This window comes from Callithrix jacchus, chromosome 4 (genome assembly GCF_049354715.1).
Source record: "Callithrix jacchus isolate 240 chromosome 4, calJac240_pri, whole genome shotgun sequence".
Lineage (NCBI taxonomy): Eukaryota > Metazoa > Chordata > Mammalia > Primates > Cebidae > Callithrix > Callithrix jacchus.
Genome location: NC_133505.1, coordinates 78,501,820 through 78,528,332, shown reverse-complemented (window position 1 = coordinate 78,528,332; position 26,513 = coordinate 78,501,820). Strand labels below are relative to the sequence as shown.

At 42.6% G+C, this 26,513-nt stretch overlaps 1 protein-coding gene across 2 annotated transcripts in view; it reads left to right on the top strand.

Annotated features, from left to right (window-relative positions):
* Positions 1-25,592, top strand: part of CGAS (cyclic GMP-AMP synthase) — a 33,302-nt gene extending 7,710 nt beyond the window's left edge. Inside the window, exons 2-5 of one of the 2 annotated variants that reach the window (XM_008994663.5) lie at positions 4,251-4,470; positions 8,673-8,909; positions 19,643-19,745; positions 24,701-25,592. In XM_008994663.5, the coding sequence (XP_008992911.3) occupies positions 4,251-4,470; positions 8,673-8,909; positions 19,643-19,745; positions 24,701-25,115 (975 nt within the window). In that variant the 3' untranslated portion in view covers positions 25,116-25,592. Of the gene's footprint in view, positions 1-4,250; positions 4,471-8,669; positions 8,910-19,642; positions 19,746-24,700 lie in introns of both variants that reach the window. The other variant, XM_008994662.6, reaches the window with a different exon arrangement.
* The last annotated feature ends 921 nt before the right edge of the window (positions 25,593-26,513 follow it).

The window sequence follows — 26,513 nt, the reverse complement described above, 5'->3', positions numbered from 1 at the left end:
GCCAGTTGTCTGGTTTCCATGTATTCTAGGCCATTCAGGCAACACAGAGCCAAGGTGGGTGCTGGAAGCCAGATGGAACAGTGTTGGGGCAGGAAGGTGGAAGCTGTCAGCATGGAGCTGTGGGACCCAGCACTCCTGTCAACTGGTGGCCCTCTGTGCTCACCGATTGACAACGCAGCTCCTGGCAAACTTGGGTTTCTCTCTGGTGGTTTCTAAAGTGCCTTATCTGCAAACAACTTCTTTCTTTTCTCCTTCAGGAACTGTGAATGACTAGCAGAAGGAGCTCAGTAAACTAGAAGTCCAGGGTTGCTTGGATTACTGGCTTGTAAGAAATCTGAATGCACCTCTGAAATTCCTTTTATCAACTTACCTCTCAGTTGAAAGATTTCTTTGTTGAAGGGTCAAGACCACGAACTGAAAAAAGTGTTGGCCTTTTTGTGGGACCAGATTTTTAAGATAAAATAAATATTTTTACTTCTGTCAAAAAAAAAAAGAATTAAGCTTGTCAGGGTCCAAAGTGGCTCCAGCCGGATGTCATGGCGCTTGTGAAGGCGAGGTCATGAGTTCGAGGCTCACACTGATTGGCAAAAAAAAAAAAAAAGAAGAATTAAGCTTGTCAATTTTAACAAGCTGTTACATCTGAAATAATCCAGTGAGTCTCCTGCCTCAGCCTCCTGAGTAGTCGGTTTATATGTGGTTCTGGTTAAATAATAATAATAATAAAAAGAATGTTGTAGTTGGAATTAGAGAACAAAACATTCAGAAAACAGCTAAGTGCTGGGATTATAGCTGTGAGCCACCGCACCTGGCTTCTTCCATATTGCTGTCCCTAGTAAAGTAAGAAAAGCCTATAGAAGAAAATATTGCTTCTGTTGTATTTACTGTTACCATTTTCATGTGGAGGTTACAGTGAGCCAAGATTACATCACTGCATTCCATCTTGAATGAAGCAAGACTTCATCTCAAAAAACTTTTAGATAAAACAAATTTCACTGAATTTCTTTTTATTGGCATAATTTTTAAAAACAAAGTGGTACTCGGCTGGGCATGGTGGCTCACGCTTGTAATCCAAGCACTTTGGAGGCCAAGGCAGGCCGATCACCTGAGGTCGGGAGTTCAAGACCAGCCTGACTAACATGGTGAAACCCCGTCTTTTTTAAAAAAAAGAAAAAGAAAGAAAAACAAAATGGTACTGAATGGAGGCTGTTTTCTGAATGTTTTGTTCTCTAATTCCAACTAGTAACATTCTTTTTATTATTATTTTTTTTAACCAGAGCAACACCCTCTGCCTCCCAGGTTCAAGCGATTCTCCTAGCTGATGCAGCCATAAGATGAGAAAAAGAGAGATAAAATTGTTATGTGTAGATGACTTGATTGGTTTTATATATAAACTTCTAGGAATAATTAGTAAATTAATAATTTGATATTAGTAAAAATATAAAGGTGCATTGTTGCAAATGAATAATTACTAAATTAATAATTTGATATTAGTAAAAATATAAAAGCCAGGTGCATTGTTGCATTCTGATAGTCCCAGTTATTTGGGAGGCTGAAGTGTGAGAATCACTTCAGACCAGGAGTTTGAGGCTGCAGTATACTATGATCTATCTATGAATAGGCCACTGTTCTCCAACCTGGAGACCCCATCTCTAAAAAATAAAAATTAAAAACTTTGGCCAGGCACAGTGGCTCACACCTGTAATCCCCACACTTTGGGAGGTGGGCAGATCACTTGAGGTCAGGAGTGCGAGACCAGCCTGGCCAACGTTGTGAAACCCTGTCTCTACTAAACATACAGAAATCAGCTGGGCGTGGTGGTGCACGCCTATAATCCCAGCTACTCGAGAGGCTGAGGCAGGAGCATTGCTTGAATACAGGAGGCAGAGGTTGCAATGAGCTGAGATTGCTCCATTACACTCCAGCCTCAGTGACAAGGGAAAAACTCTGTCTCAGAAAAAAACCTGAAAACTCGAAAAACAATTTAAAAATCAAATATTTAGGAATAAATCTCACTAAAGATATTCAAAACTTAAAAACAACTGAGTAAATTTGAAGAGGAATAAAGTAATTGACACCTGTGTCATGTTCATTTTTTCTCAAATTGATCTAGATTCAATATGATCTTAGTATAAATTCCATCAGTTTTTTTTTAATTAAACTGACAAACTGATTAAAACACTTTTTTTTTTTGGGACAGAGTTTTACTCTTGCCCAGGCTGGAGTGAAGTGGCATGATCTTGGCTCACTGCAACCTCCGTCTCCCAGGTTCAAGTGATTCTCCTGCCTCAGATTCCCGAGTGGCTAGAATTACAGGTGCCTGCCACAACACCTGGATAATTTTTGTACTTTTTTTTTTTTTTAGACAGAGTTTTGCTATTGTTACCCAGACTGGAGTGCAATGGCGCGATCTCAGCTCACCGCAACCTCCACCTCCTGGATTCAAGCAATTCTCCTGCCTCAGCCTCCCGAGTAGCTGGGACTACAGGCACACACCACCATGCCTAGCTAATTTTTCTATTTGTAGTAGAGATGGGGTTTCACCATGTTGACCATGATGGTCTCAATCTCTTGACCTCGTGATCCACCTGTCTCGGCCTCCCAAAGTGCTGGGATTATAGGCGTGAGCCACCGCGCCCAGCCTCTAATTTTTGTTTTGTTTTGTTTTTTTTTTTGAGACGGAGTTTCGCTCCTTTGCCCAGGCTGGAGTGCAATGGCGCGATCTTGGCTCACCGCAACCTCTGCCTCCTGGGTTCAAGCAATTCTCCTGCCTCATTCTCCCGAGTAGCTGGGACTACAGGTGCGCACCACCATGCCCCGCTAATTTTTTGTATTTTTAGTAGAGACAGGGTTTCACCATTTTGGCCAGGCTGGTCTTGAACTCCTAACCTCAGGTGATCTGCCCACCCCAGCCTCCAAAAGTGCTGGGATTACAGGCGTGAGCCACTGCTCCTGGCCTGATTAAAAGATTTATATGGAAGTGCAATGGACCTAAAATAGGCAAGGAAATTGTAAAGGAAAAGATGTTGGAAGATTTACTCTACCAAAGAGCAAGACTTAAAGCTAGCCTAATTAAGCAGGTGTTATCGACGCAGTGATAGAAAAATAGGCCATTTGAATAGAAAGTGCAGAAAGGATCCTGCACATATAATTTAATATAGTATGCAAAATATGTAGCTGTGTAATTCATGGAAGAAGGGATTTTTTTTTCAATGAATGGTGCTGAGTCAATTGGAGATCTATATAGGAAAAACATATGAATCTTGATTCCTTACCACATCATGCACAAAAATTAATTATTGGTATGAGCCACTGCACCTGGCCTAAAATCATTTTTAGTTATAAAAATAATGCTTGGTCGGCTGGGCGCGGTGGCTCAAGCCTGTAATCCCAGCACTTTGGGAGGCCGAGGCAGGTGGATCACGAGGTCAAGAGATCGAGACCATCCTGGTCAACATGGTGAAACCCTGTCTCTACTAAAAATATTAAAAATTAGCTGGGCATGGTGGCATGAGCCTGTATTCCCAGCTACTCGGGGGGCTGAGGCAGGAGAATTGCCTGAACCCAGGAGGCGGAGGTTGCGGTGAGCCGAGATTGCGCCATTGCACTCCAGCCTGGGTAACAAGAGCGAACCTCTGTCTCAAAAAAAAAAATATATATATATATATATATAGTGCTTGGTCATTGTAAAAATATTAATTGAGTGTAGAACCTACAAAATGAAACCAGTAATACTCTTCCACCTCCTGCCAGCTCCAGTAGTCCCACTCCCAGAGGGTATATATATTGACATTAAGCATCTTACTTTTTAAAGTAAAGTTTTAAGTGAAAATTGAAAAAAATGGCCAGGCACGGTGGCTTATGCCTGTAAGCCCAGCACTTTGGGAGACTGAGGCAGGTGGATCACCTGAGGTCGGGAGTTTGAGACCAGCCTGACTAACATGGAGAAACCTTGTCTCTACTAAAAATACAGAAAAATTGGCCAGGCATGGTGGCACTTGCCTGTAATCCCAGCTACTCAGGAGGCTGAGGCAGGAGAATCCTTTGAACCCTGGAAGTGGAGGTTGCGGTGAGCCAAGATCATGCCGTTGCACTCCAGCCTGGGCAACAAGAGTGAAACTCTGTCTTAAAATAAATGAATGAATGAATAAATAAATAGAAAAATCCCTTTAAACAAACAAAAATATTCCAGTCACTTGGAAAATATTCATAAGCAAACATTTCAATGCTATTTTTTTTTTACTGTTTCTTAGATTTCTACACCTAATGAATTTGATGTCATGTTTAAACTGGAACTCCCCAGAATTCAACTAGAAGAATATTCCAACACTGGTGCATATTACTTTGTGAAATTCAAAAGAAATCTGAAAGAAAATCCTCTGAGACAATTTTTAGAAGATGAAATATTATCAGCTTCTAAGATGCTGTCTAAGTTTAGGAAAATCATTAAGGAAGAAATTAAAAACATGCAAGGTAAGATTTTTGCCTTTTGATTCTTTTTTTTTTGAAATGGAGTTTCACTTTTATTACCCAGGCTGGAGTGCAATGGCACGATCTGTCTCACTGCAACCTCTGTCTCCCAGGTTCAAGCAATTCTTCTGCCTCAGTCTCCAGAGTAGCTGGGATTACTGGCATATGCCACCATGCTCAGCTATTTTGTATTTTCAGTAGAGATAGAGTTTTACCATGTCGGCCAGACTGGTCTTAAACTCCTCACCTCAGGTGATCTGCCTGGCTCAACCTTCCAAAGTACTGGGATTACAAGTGTGAGCCACTGTGCCCGGCCTGCCTTTTGACTCTTAAAGGTTTAATCATACCTACTGATTGCCAGTGTACACTCCTCTCCTGATGTTTCTTGACCTCTCTGAAGAAAAAAAAAAAAACTGCAGTAGAAAAGCCAAGAAATATCAGGAGAGGAGTGTACGGCACTTAGTAGGTATGACTGTTCTCTCTGTCTAGAAACAACACTCTGCTTTTCACTTAGTCTGCTGCTTGTGCCACTGGCTATACGTGCCTGCATAAAATTGATGGGATCCTCTTTAAAGCTCGTACTCTAATAGCGTAATAATATACAACACAAATTGCAGTGAGTGCTCTGAAGGGAATAAACTAGGGAAAGTGATAACAATTAGGGTAGAATGGGGTAGTGGAGCCAAACCCTGAGACAGGAAAAGGAGCTTGGCAAGATCCAGGAACAAAAAGAGACTTTTGCAGAAAAGGTGAAGTGACATGAAATGAAGCTGAAGAGGCAGTCAGGGACCAGATTCTGTACTGACTTGTAGACCCCGAAAAGGAGTTTAGATTTGATTTGATTTGATTTTTGAGAGTCTTGCTCTGATGCCCAGTCTGGAGTGCAGTGGCATGATCGCAGCTCACTGTAGCCTCCACCTCCCAGGTTCAAGGGATTCTCCTGCCTCAGCCTCCTGAGTAGCTGGGATTACAGGTGCCCACTGCCACACCCAGCTAATTTTTGTAGTTTTAGTAGAAATGGGGTTTTACCATTTTGGACAGGCTGATCTTGAACTCCTGACCTCCTCATACACCCACCTTGGCTTCCCAGTGTACTGGGATTACAGATGTGAACCACCGAGCCTGGCCACATTTTATTATCTGATCATTGAGAAGCCAGGTTTTCATCAGAGAATAATGCTTGGCTTTGAATTTTTAAATATTTACTCCAGCTTTTAAGGATAAATCTTACAAGAAGGCAAATAGGAAAATTAGAAAGAAAAATGATGTAACAGTTCAGCTAAAAGATGGTGGCAGCTTAGATGGGGTGGGAATAGGGTGCTGGGATTGAAGCAGCAGACAGGTCCAGGCTGTAGCAGCACTTGCATCTGGATTAAGTGTAGGGGGTAAGAGAGAGGATTAAATTAAGACCGTTTCCAGGTTTCCTGATAGTGCATCTTGGTGGATTGATTTTGCCATTCTTTGAGATGAGAAGAACTGAGTAACAACATATTTTGGGATATGAATTAAGTTATGTTACTGGCTTTGGATATGTTTGTTTATAGATTCCTGTGGTACATCAAAGTGGATGTGTTATGTGGCTGGATATAGGTTTGGAGTGCAAAGGATACATTGGGCTGCAAGTAGCATTTGGGAGTCGTCATCATATAGGTGGCATTGGGAATAGGTGAAACACCTAGGCAGAGAATATAGATTCATTTATCCATCAATTTAATCAATAGTCATTGATTATCTAACGTGCAGGTATTCTGGTTATTTAGGATTAATTAGTGAACAAATAGATGAAGATCTCTACCCTTCTGTACTTTATAATTTTTGCAACCACAGACATACAATTAATAACAAATGGAAATTATGATTATCTTTTTTTTTAAAGAGGCGGGGTTTCACCATGTTGGCCAAGCTGGTCTCGAACTCCTGGCCTCAAGTGCTCCACCCACCTTGTTCTCCCAAAGTGCTGAGATTACAGGGGTGAGCCACCGCACCTGGCTGATTGATTATCTTGTGTAGTAGATAGTAGTAAGTGCTGTTGTGAAAAAGTATGGCAAAGAGAGGGATCAGGAATGTGGGAGATGGAGGTGGGAATTTGCAATGTTAAGTAGAATGGTAAGAAGAGAATTCCATTAGAGTTTGGGAAGCAGAGAATGAGCAAAAGGAGAATACAAGTGTTTTGTTGCAGTGGAGACAGCATGTATAGGCTGCTCTAGAAAGTTCTGTCTGGGCTGAGTGTGGTGTCTCAGCACTTTGGGAGGCCAAGGCATAAGAATTGCTTAAGCCCAGGAGTTCAAGACCAGCCTGGCCATCAAAGTGAGAGTCCATCTCTACAAAAATATTTTAAAAATTAGCCAGAGATGGTGTCATGCACCTGTGTGCATGACACATACGATGCTACATATGATGCTGAAGCAAGAGAATTGCTTAAGCCTAGGAGGTTGAGGCTGCAGTGAGCCATGTGCATGCTACTGCACTCCAGCCTGGGTGACAGAGTGGGACCCTGTCTCAAAAAAAAAAAAAAAAAAGTTTGGGATGGAAGGAAGCAGAAAGATGGGTGAGTATGGAAAGGGGGCAGATGTGGGGTGAAAGGAGAGGTTTACACTGTAACCCTTTGTATGAATTTCAGAATGATCCAGCAGGGAGGGAGAGATGGCTGATGTAGGAGAGGGAATAGTTGAAGAGCAGGGTACTTTAAGAAGTTGAGAAGGAAGGGGTTCAGAGACCACGTGCAGAGGTGGCCTTTGGAAGGTAGATAGAGGGCCAGGCACAGTGGCTCACACCTGTAATCCCAGCACTTTGGGAGGCCAAGGTGGGCAGATTATTTGAGCTCATGAGTTTGAGACCAGCCTGGCCAACATAGTGAAACTCTGTCTTTATTAAAAATAGAAAAATTAGCCAGGCAAGATAGGGCAGGCCTGTAATCCCATCTACTCAGGAGACTGAGGCAGGACAATCACTTGAACCTGGGAGGTGAAGGTTGCAGTGAGCCTAGATCATGCTGTTGTACTGCATCCAGCCTGGGCGACAGAGCAAGACTTCATCTCATAAAAAGAAAGGTAGATGGACACTTACTTCCTCAGTGGTAACAGGAGAGGTGGCCAGGTTTGTAGATTTTTCTTTCTTTTTTTTTTTTTTTGAGATGGAGTTTTGCTCTTGCTGCCCAGGCTAGAGTGCAGTGGTACAATCTTGGCTCACCGCAACCTCAGCCTCCTGGGTTCAAGCGATTTTCCTGCCTCAGACACCCAAGTAGCTGGGATTACAGGCATGTGCCACCATGCCCGGCTAATTTTTTGTATTTCTAGTAGAGATGGGGTTTCACCATGTTGGCCAGGTTGGTCTCTATCTCTTGACCTTGTGATCCACCCGCCTTGGCCTCCCAAAGTGCTGGGATTACAGGCGTGAGCCACTGTGCCCGGCCAGTTATGTTGATTTGAACCTCTTTAGTTGCTCTCATTTCTTCCCCCTGTGTCTTGATGCTCCCTGCCTCTGTGCTGCCATGGCACCCAGCCTCTGTGCTGGCCTGTTGCTATGGTCTTTTTGCTCTCTGTCTCTTCCCTCTTGCCCACCTAGCCTCTTCTCTAGGCTTCCCTCCACACTGCCATCTATAATTTGTAATGAAAGTTTAATCAGAGTACCCTCAAACCTCAAAATCTATAGAGACCCCCCTCATCATATATGCCACACACAGTCTGACAATGCCTCCCATGGGAGCTATCAAGAAATACTGTTTTTTTTTTTTTTTTTTTTTTTTAGGGAGAGTCTTACTTGGTTGCCCAGTTTGGAGTGCAGTGATGTGATCTCAGCTCACTGCAACCTCCACCTCCTGGGTTCAAGCAATTCTCATGCCTCATCCTCCCAAGTAGCAGGGCTTACAGGCGTTCACCACCATGCCCAGCCTAATTTTTGTGTTTTTAGTAGAGATGGGGTTTCACCATGTTGGCCAGGTTGGTCTCAAAGTCCTGTCGTCAAGTTAACCACTCGCCTCAGCCTCCCAAAGTGCTGGGATTACAGGCATGAGCCATCACACCTGGCTAATATTGGCTAAATTAGTAAAACACGTAGCCTTTTAGAGCCAGTTTCTGTTTTACCACTATTGTTTACTTTATACTTAGCACACCAGAGATCTTCAATTATAGCTGCATTATTTCCCCTGTATTTTCAGAGAAAATTGGATTAATAAATACTTTCTTCTCTTTTATATGTTCAAGCAGATACAGATGTCATCATGGAGAGGAAAAGAAGAGGGAGCCCTGCTGTAACACTTCTTATTAGAAAAGAAATATCTGTGGATATAATCCTGGCTTTGGAATCAAAAAGTAGCTGGCCTGCTAGCACCCAGAAAGGCCTGCCCATCAAAAACTGGCTTTCAGCGAAAGTTAGGACGAAGCTAAGACGAGAGCCATTTTACCTTGTACCCAAGCATGCAAAGGAAGGAAATAGTTTCCAAGGTATTTTAAATATTAACATTAACTTTAAGAAGACATCAAAGAGTTGTTCATGTTACATGCTCAGGCAGTATAAGGTCAACAGCCAACCAATGCTGTTGTCGTTTCAAGAGCCATCAGGCAAAATGGGAGTTTGGTGACAGACTGAATTGAAAAGGGCATAGTTGTAGTATTAATATCAAATACTCAGTTTTAAAATGTCTAGCAATCTGTATTTGAATTTAATCTTTTTTTTTTTTTTTTTTTAGTAAAGAAAAGCAGCAGTGGCCTTGGAGTCAGACTGCCCTGGTTCTGAATCCTCAGGCTCCTTCTACTAGCTGTGTGAACTTGAGCTAGTTATGATGCTTTCTAAACTCACTTGCTCATCTGTACACTGTGTTAACCAAAGCTACTTGGAAGATTCTGCAAAGATAAAATGTGCATGCAGTTCTGTGGCCAGTTGTGTTCTGGCTGTTATACATTATTACATACCAATATTATTGTTAGAGTCTAGACTCTCATTCTCACCTTGGTTCTCTCTTTCCTTTATCTTCCCATTCCACTTCTCTCATGCAGCCAGGAGAACTTTCCAGCATCAGTTGTATTTGGGCACAGTGGTTAGGTTTGCCTGTTTACCTGTGTGTCTTAGCCTTACTAGATCAGTATGGGTTTTCAGGCTGTGCTCTTGGGTAACACTTAACTTCCAAGAACCAGATTGAGTTGGTCTACAGCTAAAACTGAATAATGGTGATAATTTTGAAGGTAGAAGGAAGCAGCTTTTTTTTTTTTTTTCGAGACAGAGTTTCACTCTTGTTGCCCAGGCTGGAGTGCAATGGTGCGATCTCAGCTCACTACAACCTCTCCCTCCCGGGTTCAAGTTATTCTCCTGCCTCAGCCTCTGGAATAGCTGGGATTACAGGTGCCTGCCACCATGCCTGGCTAAGTTTTTGTATTTTTAGTAGAGATGGGGTTTCACCATGTTGGCCAGGCTGGTCTCAAACTCTTGGGAAGCAGCTTTTTTCTTGTGATTTAGTCCAAAAAAAAAAAAAAAGAAAGAAAGTAGCTGATTATTTTCATTTTCTCCCATAGGTTTATATAGGACTTTTGGCACATACTACTATTGGATTCCAGGGAAACTGAAGGGGACCACAAAACAAATGAACCATAAATGAGTATTGCTGAAAAAAGCCCAGAAATAGTTTGTTTATTTCCGCTTAGTTTGATAATTTGTGTTTTTATGGACACACATCATAACTTTAGGTATTGCACACATATCAGAATTTTTCTGTAAGAAAAATAGTTTGTGAAGGGGACTTATCTATATAATTGTTCATATTTTTACAAAATGATTATAGCTTTCTGCAAAGAGATTGTTCTGCAACCTGAACAAGTTTTAGAATAGCTGTCCCAAGAAACCTTCACTGTAAGTGATATACAAATTGCAACAGGATCCCATACTATTTCTTTTTGGCCTGTCCTGTCCTGGGGGACACTGGAAGACATTTCAGCTTAGAGATGAAAAAGATTCCTTTGGTGGCCCTATGGCCTTTGTGGTTAGGAAGTTCTTTGCATCCTTCCATTAAAATGAAAGAAAGTGAAGTCTGGTTTTGGGTACTTAGCTTCACATCTGCTTTCTGTTACCCTTGGCTATTCTGCATCTCCCATCATGGCAGATTATGTATAATTAGACAAAACCCTGCTTCTGTGTACGTGTGTGAGTATATGTGTATTTGAGTAAACAAAGGGACTTAGTGAAAATACTTGGACTAGGTTGGAGACACAACGCCTGCTTTATCTTTTTCTAAGCATTCCACTAGTAATTCCCTGGTCTCACAAGGTATATTTTTAAAAATATTATGTTGTTGTTTTTATTTATTTTCATTTGCCATTTATTTTTTGATACAGTGTCGCTCTGTTGCCCAGGCTGGAGTGCAGTGGTGCAATCTCGGCTCACTGCAACCTCTACCTCCTGTATTCAAACAATTCTCCCACCTCAGCATCCTGAGTAGCTGGGACTACAGGCACATGTCACCATGCCTGGCTAGTTTTCAGTCTGGTCTCGAACTCCTGATCTCAGGTGATCCAGCTGACTCGGCCTCCCAAAGTGCTGGGATTACAGGCATGAGCCACTGTGCCTGGCCTTGTTTTTATTGATTTTTAATTAAAAATTTCAAATTTTAAAAGTACCTGTTGGGCCGTGTGTGGTGTCTCATGTGAGCCTGTAATCCCAGCACTTTGGGAGGCAGAGGCAGGTGGATCACCTGAGGTTGGGAGTTTAAGACCAGCCCGACCAACATGGAGAAACCCTGTCTCTACTAAAAATACAAAATTAACCGAGCGTGGTGGTGAGCACCTGTAATCCCAACTACTCAGGAGGCTGAGGCAGGAGAATCACTTGAACCTGGGAGGCGGAGGTTTCAGTGAGCCAAGATCACGCTATTGTACTCCAGCCTGGGCAACAAGAGCAAAACTCCGTCTCAAAGAAAACCAAAAAAATCTACTGTTTTAAAATGATACCAGTTTTATTACCAAGAATATGATTTATAAAAAAACAGTTTATGATTTACTTGCAGTTTTTTTGTTCTTAAGATAAAAGGACAGTCAAAATATGCAGGGTTCTTTATTTTTTGAGACGGAGTTTTGCTCTTGTTACCCAGGCTGGAGTGCAATGGCGCGATCTCGGCTCACTGCAACCTCCGCTTTCTGGGTTCAGGCAATTCTCCTGCCTCAGCCTCCTGAGTAGCTGGGATTACAGGCACGCGCCACCATGCCCAGCTAATTTTTTGTATTTTTAGTAGAGACAGGGTTTCACCATGTTGACCAGTATGGTCTCGATCTCTTGACCTCGTAATCCACCCGCCTCGGCCTCCCAAAGTGCTGGGATTATAGGCATGAGCCACCGCGCTCACCCCAAAATATGAGGTTTTTAACCCACTTGAAAAAATGTTCAGCCAGGTGCAGTGTCCTATGCCTGTAGTCTCAGCTACTTGGGGGGATTGCTTGAGCCGAAGAGTTACCACTAGACTCCATCCAGGATAACATAGCAAGATGTCCTCTATACCCCTCTTCCCTCCCCCAAAAAAGTCTCTGGACATTTTAACTAAACATGGGTAAATTAACTTGTTTCATTATGTTATGTTTTTCTATACTGGTTTTTAAAGTTTGATTTAGTTTGTTTCATAAATTCATAAAGCATTTGCATGGTTCCAAAGTCAAAGCTATGGAAAAAGGTGCAGTTAGAGAAACATCTTCTGTTCATGTCCTCTCCACACTTTTCTCTTTCCCTGAGTAGAAACCCTTTTAGTTGTTTTTAGTTTACCCTTCCATGTTTTATTTTATTTATTTATTTTTGAGACAGAGTTTCGCTCTGTCACCCAGGCTGGAGTGCAATGGGGCGATCTTGGCTCACTGCAGCCTTGGCTTTCCAGGTTTAAGTCATTCTGCCTTAGCCTCCTGGAGTAGATGGGATTACAGGTACACACCACCATGCCTGGCTAGTTTTCTATTTTCAGTAAAGACAGGGTTTTACCATGTTGGCCAAGCTGGTCTCAAACTTCTGACCTCAGGTGATTCATCCACTTTGGCCTCCCAAAGTGCTGGGATTACAGGCGTGAGCCACTGTGCTCGCCCTTCCATGTTTTAAAGATATAGGTAAATAAATATATTCTGGCTGGATGTGGTGGCTCATGCCTGTAATCCCAGCACTTTGGGAGGCTGAGGCAGGCAGATCACCTGAGGTCAGGAGTTTGAGACCAGCCCCATCAATATGATGAAACCCCGTCTTTGAAAACAAAAATAAATAAATACATATATTCTGTATCTCACTGATGTAATGGCTCAAACCTATAATCCCAACATTTTGGGAGGCTGAAGCAGGTAGATCACTTAAGCTCAGGAGTTTGGGACCGGCCTGGGCAACATGGTGAAACCCCATCTCTACTAAAAATACAAAAATTAGCCAGGCATGGTAGTGCATGCCTGTATCTCAACTATTTGAGAGGCTGAGGTAGGAGGATCACTTGAGCCAGGAGGGTGAGGCTGCAGTGAGCCAAGATGGTGCCACTGCACTCCAGTGGAGACAGAATAAGACCCTGTCTCAAAAACAAAAAGAAAGTGTGCCTTTTATTTGTAAAAGGTGGTGGCAGCCAGCAGTGGCTCACACCTATAATCCCAGCACTTTGGGAGGCTGAGGTGGGTGGATCACAAGGTCAGGAGTCCCAGACCAGGTTGGCCAATATGGTGAAATGCCGTCTCCACTAAAAAAAAAAAAAATGCAAAAATTAGCTGAGTGTGGTGGCACATGCCTGTAGTTCCAGCTGCTCTGGAGGCTGAGGCGGAAGAGTTGCTTGAACCCGGGAGGTGAAGTTTGCAGTAAGCTGAGACCATGCCACTGCACTTCAGCCTGGGCAACAGAGTGAGACTCCATCTAAAAAAAAATGGGTGGTGGCATATAAATATGATATAGTATATAATATTTCATTTTTTAAGGTAAAAAATCATGTAAAAACTAAGGAAATCTGGATATAGACTTGAGTTAACAATAATGTATCAGTGTTGTTTTATTAATCGTACCAATGTATTTTATGAATACGAGATGTTAACAATAGGGAAATGAGGGTGCAGTGGCATGTGCTTATGGGCCTAGTTCCCTCGGCCTTCAGGAGACTGAGGCAGGAAGACCATTGAGCCCAGGAGTTAGGGTTGTTCTTCTTGGAGTCAAACTCCTGGTTTCAAGTGATCCTCCCGTCTCAGCCTCTTGCCTCCCAAGCAGATGAAATTAGGGTGCACGACACTGTGCCCAGCTGGACATTTTTTTCAAGTGGGCTTAGAACTTGGTATTTTGACTATCCTTTTATCTTAAGAACAAAAAGCACAAAAAAAATCTTTTTTATAAGTATATTATTGGTAATAATACTGGTATTATTTTGAAAAAGGTAGATTAAACATATAAATATTAGATAATATACTAATTTATATATAAATATATTTGTATGATCACCCCCTTTTAAAAATAAAAGGTACATTTTTTTTTTAAGTAGACACAGGGTCTTGCTCTGTTGCCCAGGCTGGTCTTAAACGCCTGACCTCAAACAATTCCAAAGTGCTGGGATTACAGGAATGAGCCATCACACCCAGGCCGTACCTTTTTCTTTTTAATTTTATTAATTGTGTTTATTTTTTACTTTTTAGAAGCTCTGCTCTCAGATATAACACTTTTTTTTTTTTTTTCATTTTAACAAGATATCTTGGCTCTCACGCCATACCTCTATGTAGAGAAAACACCCATTCCTTTTATTTTTTTTCTTTTTTCTCCATCCAAGTCTGCTTACCAGGGAACCCATTCCTTTTTAGAGTCTATTTTTACAGCTGGTCAAACAGTAAATCTTTATGTAATACTGCTAGGTATTTCCCAGATCTCCTCCATAGGCATCATTCCAATTTATATTTTCACAGCAATGTATCAGAGTACATGTTTCACCCTCACTGACTGGTTAAACTTTTTGCCAACTGATATTCTTTCCAGTAGTTCAAAAAGTGAGAAATGATATCTCAATGTAGTTTATTTAAAAATAAACTTTTTGTATTAGCATAGTTTTATATTTATAGAAAAATCGTGAAGATAGTACAGAGAGTTCCCATCTAATGGGAAAAAATCCCTTTTCCCTGGGGTTTTTTGTGGGGGAGGTAGTGGGGCAGAGTTTCACTGTGTTGCCCATGCTGGTCTGGAACTGAGCTCAATTATCCTTCCACCTCAGCCTATTGAGTAACTAGGACTACAGACACGTGCCACGCAGCACCCCCATTTCCCTATTATTAATATCTCACAATATAGTACATTTATACAATTAATAAACCAATATTGATACATTATTGTTAGCTAAAGTCTATAATTTATCTGCTGGGCACAGTGGGTCATGCCTATAATCCTAGCACTTTGGGAGACTGAGGTGGGCGTATCACCTGAAGTCAGGAGTTCGAGACCACCCTGGCCAACATGGAGAAATCCCATCTCTGCTTAAAAAAAAAAAAAAAGGTACAAAAATTAGCCAGGGATGGTGGTGCGCACCTGTAGTCCCAGCTACTCGGGAGGCTGAGACAGGAGAATCGCTTGAAATCGGGGGGCGGAGCTTGCAGTAAGCCAAGATCATGCCACTGCACTCCAGCCTGTGTGACAGAGTGAGTTTCCATCTCAAAAAAAGAAAAAGTGTATACTTTTTTCAGATTTCCTTAGTTTTTCTTAATGTCCTTTTACTGTTACAAGATCCCATTTAGGATACCATATTGCATTTAGTTGTTATGTCTCCTTAAGCTGCTCTTGACTGTGACAGTTTTTCAGTTTTAACACTTTTGAGGAGTACTAATTAGGTAATTTGCAGAATGTCTTTTACTTGAGATTTGTTTAATATGTTTCTTATGAATAGACCAGTTACTGGTTTGAGGGAGGAAGGTCACAGAGGCAAAGTGCCATTCTTACCACATTTTATCAAGGGTGTTTGCCGGTTTCTGGGACCCGGGGTGCAGGAGAGGTTTAGCTCACTCCCCAATGGGCTCTGGGCTTTTGGTCTCTCACCCAAGAATGGGACAGGGGACCATGAGTGGCGCCGTGCACTTGCAAGTAAATATTGGACCCCAAAGAGTTTTTGCAGAAAGTTGATTTATTTATTTAGGCAGAGCAATAGAAAAAAGAGAGAAAAAGATGAGAAAGAGAAAGTTTCCACAAAGATTGTGGAAGGGGACCCAAATATGGAATCCGCCGGCCCGGATGTTGGGGACAGGGACTTTTAACCTGGGAGGAATTCCCTCCCTCTCCAAGCCCTTTGACCTATGAAAGGAGTTCCTTTAAACTTCTGCTGGAGTGATTGATCTTTGATTCTTCCCGCAGGATCCAAAATTTAAACAAAGATCTTTAATCTCCCGGATGGGTTGAGAGGGCGGGGCATGTCGCTGGGAAGATTCTTGCCCTTGAAACTAAGCCCCCTTGTGGACCCGGGAAGACAATATATTCCCTCAAAGAGTACATGCCACCTTTCTTTACAGTCTCATATACAGTTGACCCTCAGGATTGGCTCCAGGGTACCCCGCAGACACCAAAGTCCGCAGATGCTCAAATCCCTTACATAAAACGATGTATAGTTGGACCTCCATATCTGTGGGTTTCAATCCATGGTTGGTTGAATTCTCAGATGTGAAACCCTTGATTACAAAGGGCCAACTGTATTTCGTAGCTATTCCTGCACTTTTTATTCTGTACCATTAAAAATCTTTGTCTGTCTTTGTACCATGTTGATGTACATAATGTAGCTTTAAAATTAGTATTGATACCCTTTAGGGCAAGTTCTACCACTTTGTTCTTCTCCAGGGGTGTTTTTTAGAGAGTCTTGACCCTTTTCATTCTCATATAAATTTTGAAATCAGCTTGTCAGATTCCACAAAATGCTTTTTGGAATTTTGATTGAGATAATGTTGAATCTATAGATAAATTTTGGGCCAGGAATGGTGGCTTATGCCTGTCATTCCAGCACTTCAGAAGGCTGAGGAAGGAGAATTGCTTGAGGTGAGGAGTTCAAGACCATCCTGGACAACACTCTGTGAAAACTCCCGCTGAGCCTGGTGGCTCACACCTGTAATCCCAGGGCTTTGGGGAGCTGATGCAGGCAGATCATAAGGTCAAGAGATTGAGACCATTCTGGCCAACATGGTGAAACCCCACCTCTACTAAAAATAAAAAAAATTAGCTGGGCATGGTGGTGCCTGCCTGTAATCCCAGCTACTTCAGAGGCTGAGGCAGGAGAATTGCTTTAACCTGGGAGGTAGAGGATGCAGTGAGCTGAGATCATTCTACTGCACTCCAGCCTGGTAACAGAGCAAGGCTCTGTCTCAAAAAAAAAATAAAGAAAGAAAGAAAAACTGTCTATAAAAGCTTTTACAGAGAGTTGTGAATCTTTATCTCTATAATAACCTTTTAAAAAATTAGCTAGGCTGGTGGTGTGCACTTGTAGTTTTAGTTATGCAAGAGAATAACTTAAGTTCAGGAGTTCGAGATTACAGTGAGCTATGAACTTGTCACTGCACTTTAGCCTGAGAAACAGAACAAGACCTTGTCTCTTAAAAAAAAAAAGAAAAAGAAAAAATGGGGGAGAGTTGATATGTTAACAATATTGAGTTCCCCAATCCACTTATTTAGATCTCTAATACTTCCCAGCTTCTCTCATTAGCGTTTTTGCTGCAGAGGTTTTGTATATCTTTTGTTAACTTATTCACAGGTAATTCATCTAGTTTAAAAATATTTATTTATTATTATTATAATTATTATTCAGACGGAGTCTTGTTCTGTCATCCATGCTGGAGTGCAGTGGTGCAACCTAGGGTCACTCCATCTCTGCCTCCGGGGTTCAAGCAATTCTCCTGTCTCAGCCTCATGAGTAGCTGGGATTACAGGTGGCCACCACCATCCCTGGCTAAGTTTTGTATTTTTCGTAGAGATGGGGTTTCACCATGTTGTCCAGGCTGCTCTTAAACTCCTGACCTCAGGTGATCCGCTTGCCTCGGCCTCCCAAAGTGATGGGATTACAGGTATGAGCCACTGCACCCGGTCAAAACTTTTTATTATGAAAATCTTAAACCAGTACCAAGGGAGACTAGGCCGGGAGTAATGGCTCATGCCTGTAATACCAGCATTTTGGGAGACTGAGGTGGGTGGATCACTTGAGCCCAGGAGTTCCAGCCTGGGCCATGTAGCCAAACCTTATCTCTACGGAAAATACAAAATAAATTAGCTGGCCATGGTGATATGCACCTGTTGTTTCAGCTCTTTAAGGGGCTGAGGTGGGAGAATCACTTGAGCCTAGGAGGTCAAGGCTGCAGTGAGCCAAGATCAGGTCACTGCACTCCAGCCTGGGTGACAAAGTGAGACATTATCTTAAAAAAAAAATAAATGACTGGGAGCAGTGGCTCACACTTATAATCCCAGCACTTTGGGAGGCTGGGGCCGGCAGAGGTCAGGAGTTCAAGACCAGCCTGGCCAACATGGCGAAACCTCCCATCTCTACTAAAAGTAGAAAATTAGCTGGGCATGGTGACTCATGCCTGCAGTCCCAGCTACTGGGGAAGCTGAGGCAGGAGAATTGCTTGAACCCGGGAGGTGGAGGTCGCAGTGAGCCAAGATGGCATCACTGCTCTTTAGCCTGGGCAACAGAGACTCCATCTCAAAAATAAATAAATAAAATAAATGCGTAAGCAAATAATGTTCTTATATTGCCTGGGCACAGTGGCTCACACCTGTAATTCCAGCACTTTGGGAGGCTGGAGGATTGCTGGAGTCCAGGAGTTCAAGATCAGCCTGGGGAACATAGAGAGCCCATATCTACAAAAAATTTAAAAATTAGCTAGCCATGGTGGTGTGTGCCTCTGGTCCCAGCTATGGGAAAGGGTGACATGGGAAGAATGCTCGAGGTCAGGAAGTTGATGTTTCAATGAGCTGTGCTCACACACTCCAGCCTGGGTGATAGAGGGAGACCTCGTCTCAACAAAAGAAAAAAAGCAATAATTCCCTAATATCAAACATCTATTCAGTATTAAAAGTTCCACTTGTCTTGTGTCACACTTTTTTTGTTCAGTTTGCCTGTTTGGATCAGGATTTGAATAAGGTTCATACATTGTGACTGACTGATACATCTGTTAAATCTCTTTTAGCTCATAACTTCCTCTTTCATTACTTTTTTATTCCTTTTCAATTTACTCATTGAAGGAACAGGTTATTTTTTCCTGTAGAAAAATCTTCTTTGGGAAATTCTAGTAGTGCCGTTTAGCATGTTCTGCTTTCATCTTTTTGCTTGTTTGTTTTTTGGAGACGAAGTTTCGCTCTTGTTTCAATTGCCCGGTCTTGGCTCACTGCAACCTCTGCCACCTAGGGTCAAGTGATTCTGCTGCCTTAGCCTCCAGAGTAGCTGGGATTAAAGGCTCATGCCACCGTGCCTGGTTCATTTTTGTATTTTTAGTAGAGACGGGATTTTACCATGTTGGCCAGGCTGGTCTCGAACTCCTAACCTCGTGACCTGCCCGCCTTGGCCTCCCAAAGTGCTGGGATTACAGGCATCAGCCGCCAAGCCCAGCCAAATTATTTTGTATTAATACTAAACCTGTAAGGATGGTACAGAAAAAGTGAATAAATTGATTGAAATTATTATTGAAACAAAGTATTTAACAAAGGGAATTTAGCAATATATAAATGATTATACATCTCACTATTGTTCACTATATGCATCTGTGACTTCCTCCCATTGTTTTTCACTTAGGCCCGTATTTTTGTCTGTGTACTTGTTTTTATACGTAATTATTTATCTGTTCACTTCTTTTGATTCACTCCTAGATTTTTTTTTTTTGAGACAGAGTTTCGCTCTTGTTACCCAGGCTGGAGTGCAATGGCGCGATCTCGGCTCACCGCAACCTCCGTCTCCTGGGTTCAGGCAATTCTCCTGCCTCAGCCTCCTGAGTAGCTGGGATTACAGGCACGCGCCACCACGCCCAGCTAATTTTTTGTATTTTTAGTAGAGACGGGGTGTCACCATGTTGACCAGATTGGTCTCGATCTCTCGACCTCGTGATCCACCCACCTCAGCCTCCCAAAGTGCTGGGATTACAGGCTTGAGCCACCGCGCCCAGCCTCACTCCTAGAATTTTTTTCAGCCTCACTTAAACATTGTTTAGATATGGATGGTTTGGTAAAGTGCTTTTCTGTTTTTCTTTTTTAAATTAAGAAGAAACATGGCGGCTATCCTTCTCTCACATTGAAAAGGAAATTTTGAGGGATCATGGACAATCTAAAACGTGTTGTGAAGAGAAAGGAGTGAAATGTTGCAGGTAATAGCCTTATTTTGTTAAATGACAGATTATCTATACTATGCTTAATTCTTTGTGGACTCCATACCTCACACCTGAAGAACTGAGCTGGGTTGGGTCTGGGGATCAGGGCAGGATTGGGTTGACCTGGGGAGAGTGAGTATGAAACCAGAGAAGCTAGATCCAAAGGGCCAAGGAAACGGTGTTGTTAGAAGGCAAGGCCAGGGAGTAGTTGTTCTGAACCCTGGATCAGATGAATGTGTTTTTGTATAGATGTATCAGTAGGACCAAGAGGGTATGAACACTAGCCATACAATTCAATGGATCATAGTATTTTGCTTGTTTAAAGGTAATGAATATTAATGTTATATAATTGAAGGAGGCCAAAGGATCACTTTTATTGGATACTGGGCTTGCTTTGAGATAGTTGGGTTGTGTTGATGGCTAGGGGTTGACTGGCCAAACTGAAAACAACACTAACTGAGTAATCGATTCTTTTTTTTGAGACAGAGTCTCATTCTGTCGCCAGGCTCGAGTTCAGTGGGGCAATCTCAACTTACTGCAACCTCTGCCTCCCGGGTTTAAGCGATTCTCCTGCCTCAGCCTCCTGAGTAGCTGGGACTACAGGTGCATGCCACCAAGCCCAGCAAATTTTTGTATTTTAGTAGAGATAGGGTTGCACCATGTTGGCCAGGATGACCTCCATCTCTTAACTTCATGATTTGCCCCCCTCGGCCTCCCAAAGTGCTGGGATTACAGACTTTCACTCTGTCACCCAGACATGAGTGCATTGACCCAATCACAGTTCACCACGATCTCGATCTCCTGGGCTGAAGCAATCATCCTACTTCAGCCCCCAAGTAGATGAGACTAAAGGTGTATGCCACCATGCTCAGCTAATTTTTAAAAAAAATTTTGCAGAGGGCCTGTTGGCTCACACCTGTAATCCCAGCCTAGCAACATGGGGAGGCTCCTGCCTCCACAAAAGATTTAAAAATTAGCCAGGCAGGCCTGGTGCAGTGGCTCATGCCTGTAATCCCAGCACTTTGGGAGGCCGAGGTGGGTGGATCATGAGGTCAGAAGTTGAAGACTAGCCTGGCCAGCATGGTGAAACCCCATCTCTACTAAAGATACAAAAAATTAGCTGGGTGTGGTGTTGCGTGCCTGTAATCCCAGTTACTCAGCAGGCTGAGGCAGGAGAACTGCTTGAACCCGGGAGGTGGAGGTTGCAGTGAGCTGAGATCGCGCCATTGTACTCCAGCTTGGGTGACGAGGCAAGACTCCTTCTCAGAAAAAAAAAAAAATTAGCCAGGTATGGTGACTGCTGCCTGTGGTCCCAGGTTATTGGAAGGCTGAAGTGGGAGAATCGCTTGAGCCCAGGAAATCAAGACTGCAGTGAGCCATGATTGTGCCACTGCACTCCAATGTGGGTGACATAGTGACACCCTGTCTCAAAAAAGATTTATTTTTTATTGGTAGAGACAGTGGTCTCCCTTTGTTGCCCAGGCAGGTTGGTCTCTTAACTCCTGGGTTCAAGAAATCTTCCCGCCTTGGCTTCCCAAAGTGTTGGGATTACAGGCATGAGGCACTGTACCCTGCCATTTTTTTTCATAATAGCATATACACCATAAAAAGCTAAGATTGAGGTCGGGTGCAGTGGCTCATGCCTATAATCCCAGCACTTTGGGCGGCCGAGGCGGGTGGATCACGAGGTCAAGAGATCGAGACCATCCTGGTCAACAAGGTGAAACCCCATCTCTACTAAAAATACAAAAATTAGCTGGGCATGGTGGTGTGCACCGGTAGTCCCAGCTACTTGGGAGGCTGAGGCAGGAGAATTGCTTGAACCCAGAAGGTGGAGGTTGTGGTGAGCCAAGATCATGCCATTGCACTCCAGTCTGGGTAACAACAGTGAAACGCTGTCTCAAAAAAAAAAAAAAAAAGCTAAGATTGAAAAGGAATTGTTAATTTGAGTTTCTAAAATTGGCCGGTATTGTCCAGGCATGGTGGCTTATGCCTGTAATCTCAGCACTTTGGTAGGCTGAGTAAGGTAGATCACCTGAGGTCAGGAGTTCTAGACCAGACTGGCCAACATGGCGAAACCCCATCTCTACTAAAATTAGCCAGGCACAGTGGGGCATGCCTGTTAATCACAGCTCCTTGGGAGGCTAAGGCAAGAGAATCACTGGAACCTGGAAAATGGAAGTTGCAGTGAACTGAGATCATGCCACTGCACTCCAGCCTGGGTGACAGAGTGAGACTTGGTCTCAATTAAAAAAAAAAATAATAATGTTGATAAGGTTAAATCGTTTCATACATAATAAATTTTGTCAACTACTAAATAACTAGATGAAATGGCAGATTATCTGTGGTACCCCAATAATATAAATAATTATGTGATACAATCAGTGGATTTTAAAAAAGAAAAAGAAAAATTATGTAAATATTTTTGGTTCAATAAAGTAAAATAGTCTTATAAAAATTAAAACAAGATTTTTGTAGGTACTGAATAACTGGATGAATAGTATAAATATCTACTTAGGAGGCTGAGGTGGGAGGACTGCTTGAGGGGAATGTGGGGAGGACAGAGGTTGCAGTGAGCCGAGATTGCATCTCTGCACCCCAGGCTGGGTGACAGAGCAGGACAGTGTTTAAAATAAATAAATAAATAGCCAGACACGGTGGGTGTTGGGTACCAGCCCCAACCCTGTACGTGAGTGCCCTTAGTCCCGGCAGTGCCGAGGGATTGAGAAAAGGAAATAAAGACAGAAATACAAGAGTAGAATTTACAGCATGGGACCAGGGGACCACCGCAAGCATGGGAAGTGCGTTGGTCCCAAGCTCTGGGCTCCATACACTTTTATTATGTGCACAATCTCATTGATCTTATGGGTGTGGAAGGGAAGGGTGAAGGGGTAGGTAAGATAGCGGGTGGGAGAGCACTTGAGATCCTTCTAAGACATGCTAAATTAGGGCTCTGAGCATTTAACAGCAATTGAGATCCTTCTAAGACATGCTAAACCAGTACTCTGAGTTTATCACTGATTGTTATCAGGGTGTGGCTGCATCAGAAGTATAGCAGATGAGGAACCACCTGGTCAGACCACACCCAGTGTATCAAGGGGCTTTTATCTCCTGAGCATTGAGGAGCATTTAAAATCACTCCGTATTCCCAGAACCTAGGCAGAGCCTGAGGCATTCCGTGATCTCTGCCCTGCAAGGCTTTTCTCCTCCTTGCCAGCTCCCCCATCTCCAAAGACCCTCTCAGATCTTGTGAGCAGAGGTCACCTCCCGTCTCAGTGATCTTTGCATAAGCCCTCTTTACGAGGCCCTCCTGCAGTCTCCATGTTGAGAAGGCATTCGTGGGACCAGCAGTATTACCTGCTCTGCAACCATCCCGAGGTGTTCCTAGGTATTACTGCACTCTCAGATTGTCTTTACCTTAGGACTCCTGTTGCCGCCTGATTTCTCATTAACTGCACCAATAATATAGTTTAGTTCAGTGTATGAACTTAAGTGTACTCTGAGCCAAGCAAGCTTAGAATTATTTAGATAGAATTAATATAGGTCTCCCCTTGGCCATCTTGACCTACAGTGGGTTACGCCTGTAATCCTAGCACTCTGGGAGGCTGAGGCGGGTGGATCAGGAGCTCAAGAACATTATGGCTAACACAGTGAAACCCCATCTCTACTAAAAATACCAAACAATTTTTAATGACACATGCCTGTAGTCCCACCTACTCAGGAGCCTGAGGCAGGAGAATCATTTGAACCCAAGAGGCGGAGGTTGCAGTGAGCCGAGATCATCCCACTGCACTTCAGACTGGATGACAGAGCGAGATTATCTCAAAAAAAAAAAAAAAAAGTATAAATATCTGTTAGCTTCATACAGTTGAAGAAATTGAGGGAATAAAATATTTAAGCTAAAAATGGGAAAGAGGGCAAAAAATGTGTTTTTTGTTAAAACTCCTGCTTTGAATGAAGAGATCCCCCCCAAATAGGCTTTGTGTGAACAACATGGCTGTTTATTCACCTGGGTACAGGTGGGCTGAGGCGGAAAAGGGCATTAGTGAAGGGCCGTGGGATAGGAGTTGGTAGGTTGGGGCAAATCTTTTGGGGAGGGGTCAGGGGTGTTACAGAGTAAGATCAGTTACAGAGGTAGGGGTAGGAGCAAGGAGTATACAATAGCATAAGTTTAGTTACAGTGGTGGTGGGGTTAGGGTGGGTAGTTAAGATGGTAGGGTGGGGTGGAGGGATATTTACAGAGCAACAACAGTTAAGATGGCAGGTTGCGGGGAGGAGTATTCACATTACCATCATCACAGTTAAGATGGCAGGGTGGAGTGAGAAGCTTAATGTCTAGGGGAAGCTCAGCTGGGCCATCAGGGATAATGGCAAACTGGAGTGAGGGGTTGGGGCTGTTAGGGGGATGTGATTAGATGAGGCAGACAGAACTTCAGACTTTCTGGGTCAGGGCTTGCATATGGAGGCCTGACATTTTTGAAACTTCAAACCACATATTTGAAAACATAATCAGATTTTAGTGTGACTGTAATTATGTTTCTGTTTTATTTTATTTTTCTGAGACAGAGTTTTGCCCTTGTTGCCCAGGCTGGAGTGCAATGGCATGATCTTGGCTCACTGCAGCCTCTACCTCCTGACCTCAAGCAATTCTCCGCAGCAGCCTCCTGAGTAGCTGGGATTACAGGCATGCGTCACCACACATGGATAATTTTGTATTTTTGGTAGAGACGGAGTTTCACCATGTTGGTCAGGCTGGTCTCAAACTCCTGACCTTAGGTGATCTGCCTGCCTTGGCCTCCAAAGTGCTGGGATCACAGGCGTGAGTCACCCCAGCGGGCCTATATTTATGTTATTATGTATCTTTATTGTTTATGTTTTTCCTATGAGATGTGTAAAATCTTTTGTTAAATGTAAATAACTAAAAATAAGTGTTCTCTTTTTTTATTCAACAGGAAAGATTGTTTAAAACTGATGAAATACCTTTTAGAACGGCTGAAAGAAAAGTTTAAAAGTGGAAAACATATGGATAAATTCTGTTCTTATCATGTGAAAACTGCTTTCTTTCACGTATGTACCGAGAACCCTCAAGACAGTCAGTGGGACCCCAAAGATCTGGAGCTCTGCTTTGATAACTGCCTGACATACTTTCTTCAGTGCCTCAGGACAGAAAAACTTGAACATTATTTCATTCCTGCATTCAATCTATTCTCTAGCAACTTAATTGACAAAAAAAGTAAAGAATTTCTGTCAAAGCAAATTGAACATGAAAGAAACAATGAGTTTCCAGTTTTTGGTGAATTTCGAGATTCTATGTTTAGAAAAAATTTGAGTGACTCTCAGTCCTGGAGAATACCAAAAAAATTTTAAAAGAGGCTGGGCGAGGTGGCTCAGGCCTGTAATCCCAGCACTTTGGGAGGCTGAGGCAGGCAGATCACTTGAGGTCAGGACTTTGAGACCAGCGTGACCAACATGGTGAAACTCTGTCTCTACTAAAAACATAAAAATTAGCCAGGTGTGGTGATGCATACCTGTAATCCCAGCTACTTGGGAGGCTGAGACATGAGAATTGCTTGAACTCAGGAGGTGAAGGTTGCAGTAAAGCGATATGGCACCACTGCACTCCATCCTGGGTGACAGAACAGGACTGTCTCAAAAAAAAAAAAAATTAAGAAAAAGAAAATTAGGAAATTATTAAAATTTTTTAAAAAGCAACAAAATAAAAAATTATAGTGACTGTAATAATTGGAATGTTTGAAATTTGTCACAGCAATAATTGACTAAAATCAATGTAAATAGTTATTCCATTTTCAGTTTGTTGTAATAAACTCCCATCAGTATAAAGGATTTGTCCGACCTACCCTCTGCGGGAAGACTGAGCTCGTTCGGAAAAAACCGGACCGCAGGCTAGAGGAAATTCCTTAAGTTCAGGCTTTATTGAGAGGAAAGAGCCTCCGGGCGGACCAGCCGGGAGGAAGAGGAGAATGGCCGCGCCGCTCAGAGGGGCAGGGTTGTTTTATAGGGGGCTGAAGGGCTGGGGGGTGGGGAAGCCGAAAGCCGAGGTGGTGGGCAACTGTTGGTCAGTTTGAACTGCTGGGCCGGAAGCTGGGCGGCGGGAGGGCTAGGGTCGGTATGTAAAGTGAGAGATAAGGGAGCCTCTTTGTGGGGGAGGGAAAGAGAGAGAGAGAGCTTTCGCGGTAGGGGCAGAGTTTTCCAAACAGGATTGACTATCCTAGGAAAAATATTAGTCAAGGAATAAGAAGCAAAAGCTTGTTTTATCATACATGCAAATAAATAACATTTTCAGATTGGAATGAAAAAAGGATAATGTACATATCACCTTAAATTCATCAGGTACTTACTGAAAAACACCTCTCACCTAACACAGGTATGTGGAAGGTTGTGAATGACAATATTAGAAATGATCCTTGTCTCCATAAAACCACTAGGTGTTGTTCAACATACAAGTATATTTTAATGGAAGCAATGCCCTGTGTTACACGTTTGAATAAGAAGGAAGGAAATGAAAAAAGTTCTACATTGTCTCTGTATGTCTCAGGAAATATACAATCTTACAAGAAAATGTGAGGTAATTTATTTTATAATATATGTGACTAAATGTAAAACCTAACATTTTCTGTTATTTTTACTTTGAGTAACTTTTTTATTTTTAGGTAGCATTCAGCCTAGAGGCAACTGCTATTTGTTAAATTTTTACTGTTCATATATTCTACACATTTTCTTATCTTCTCATTGTTTTGTAGAAGT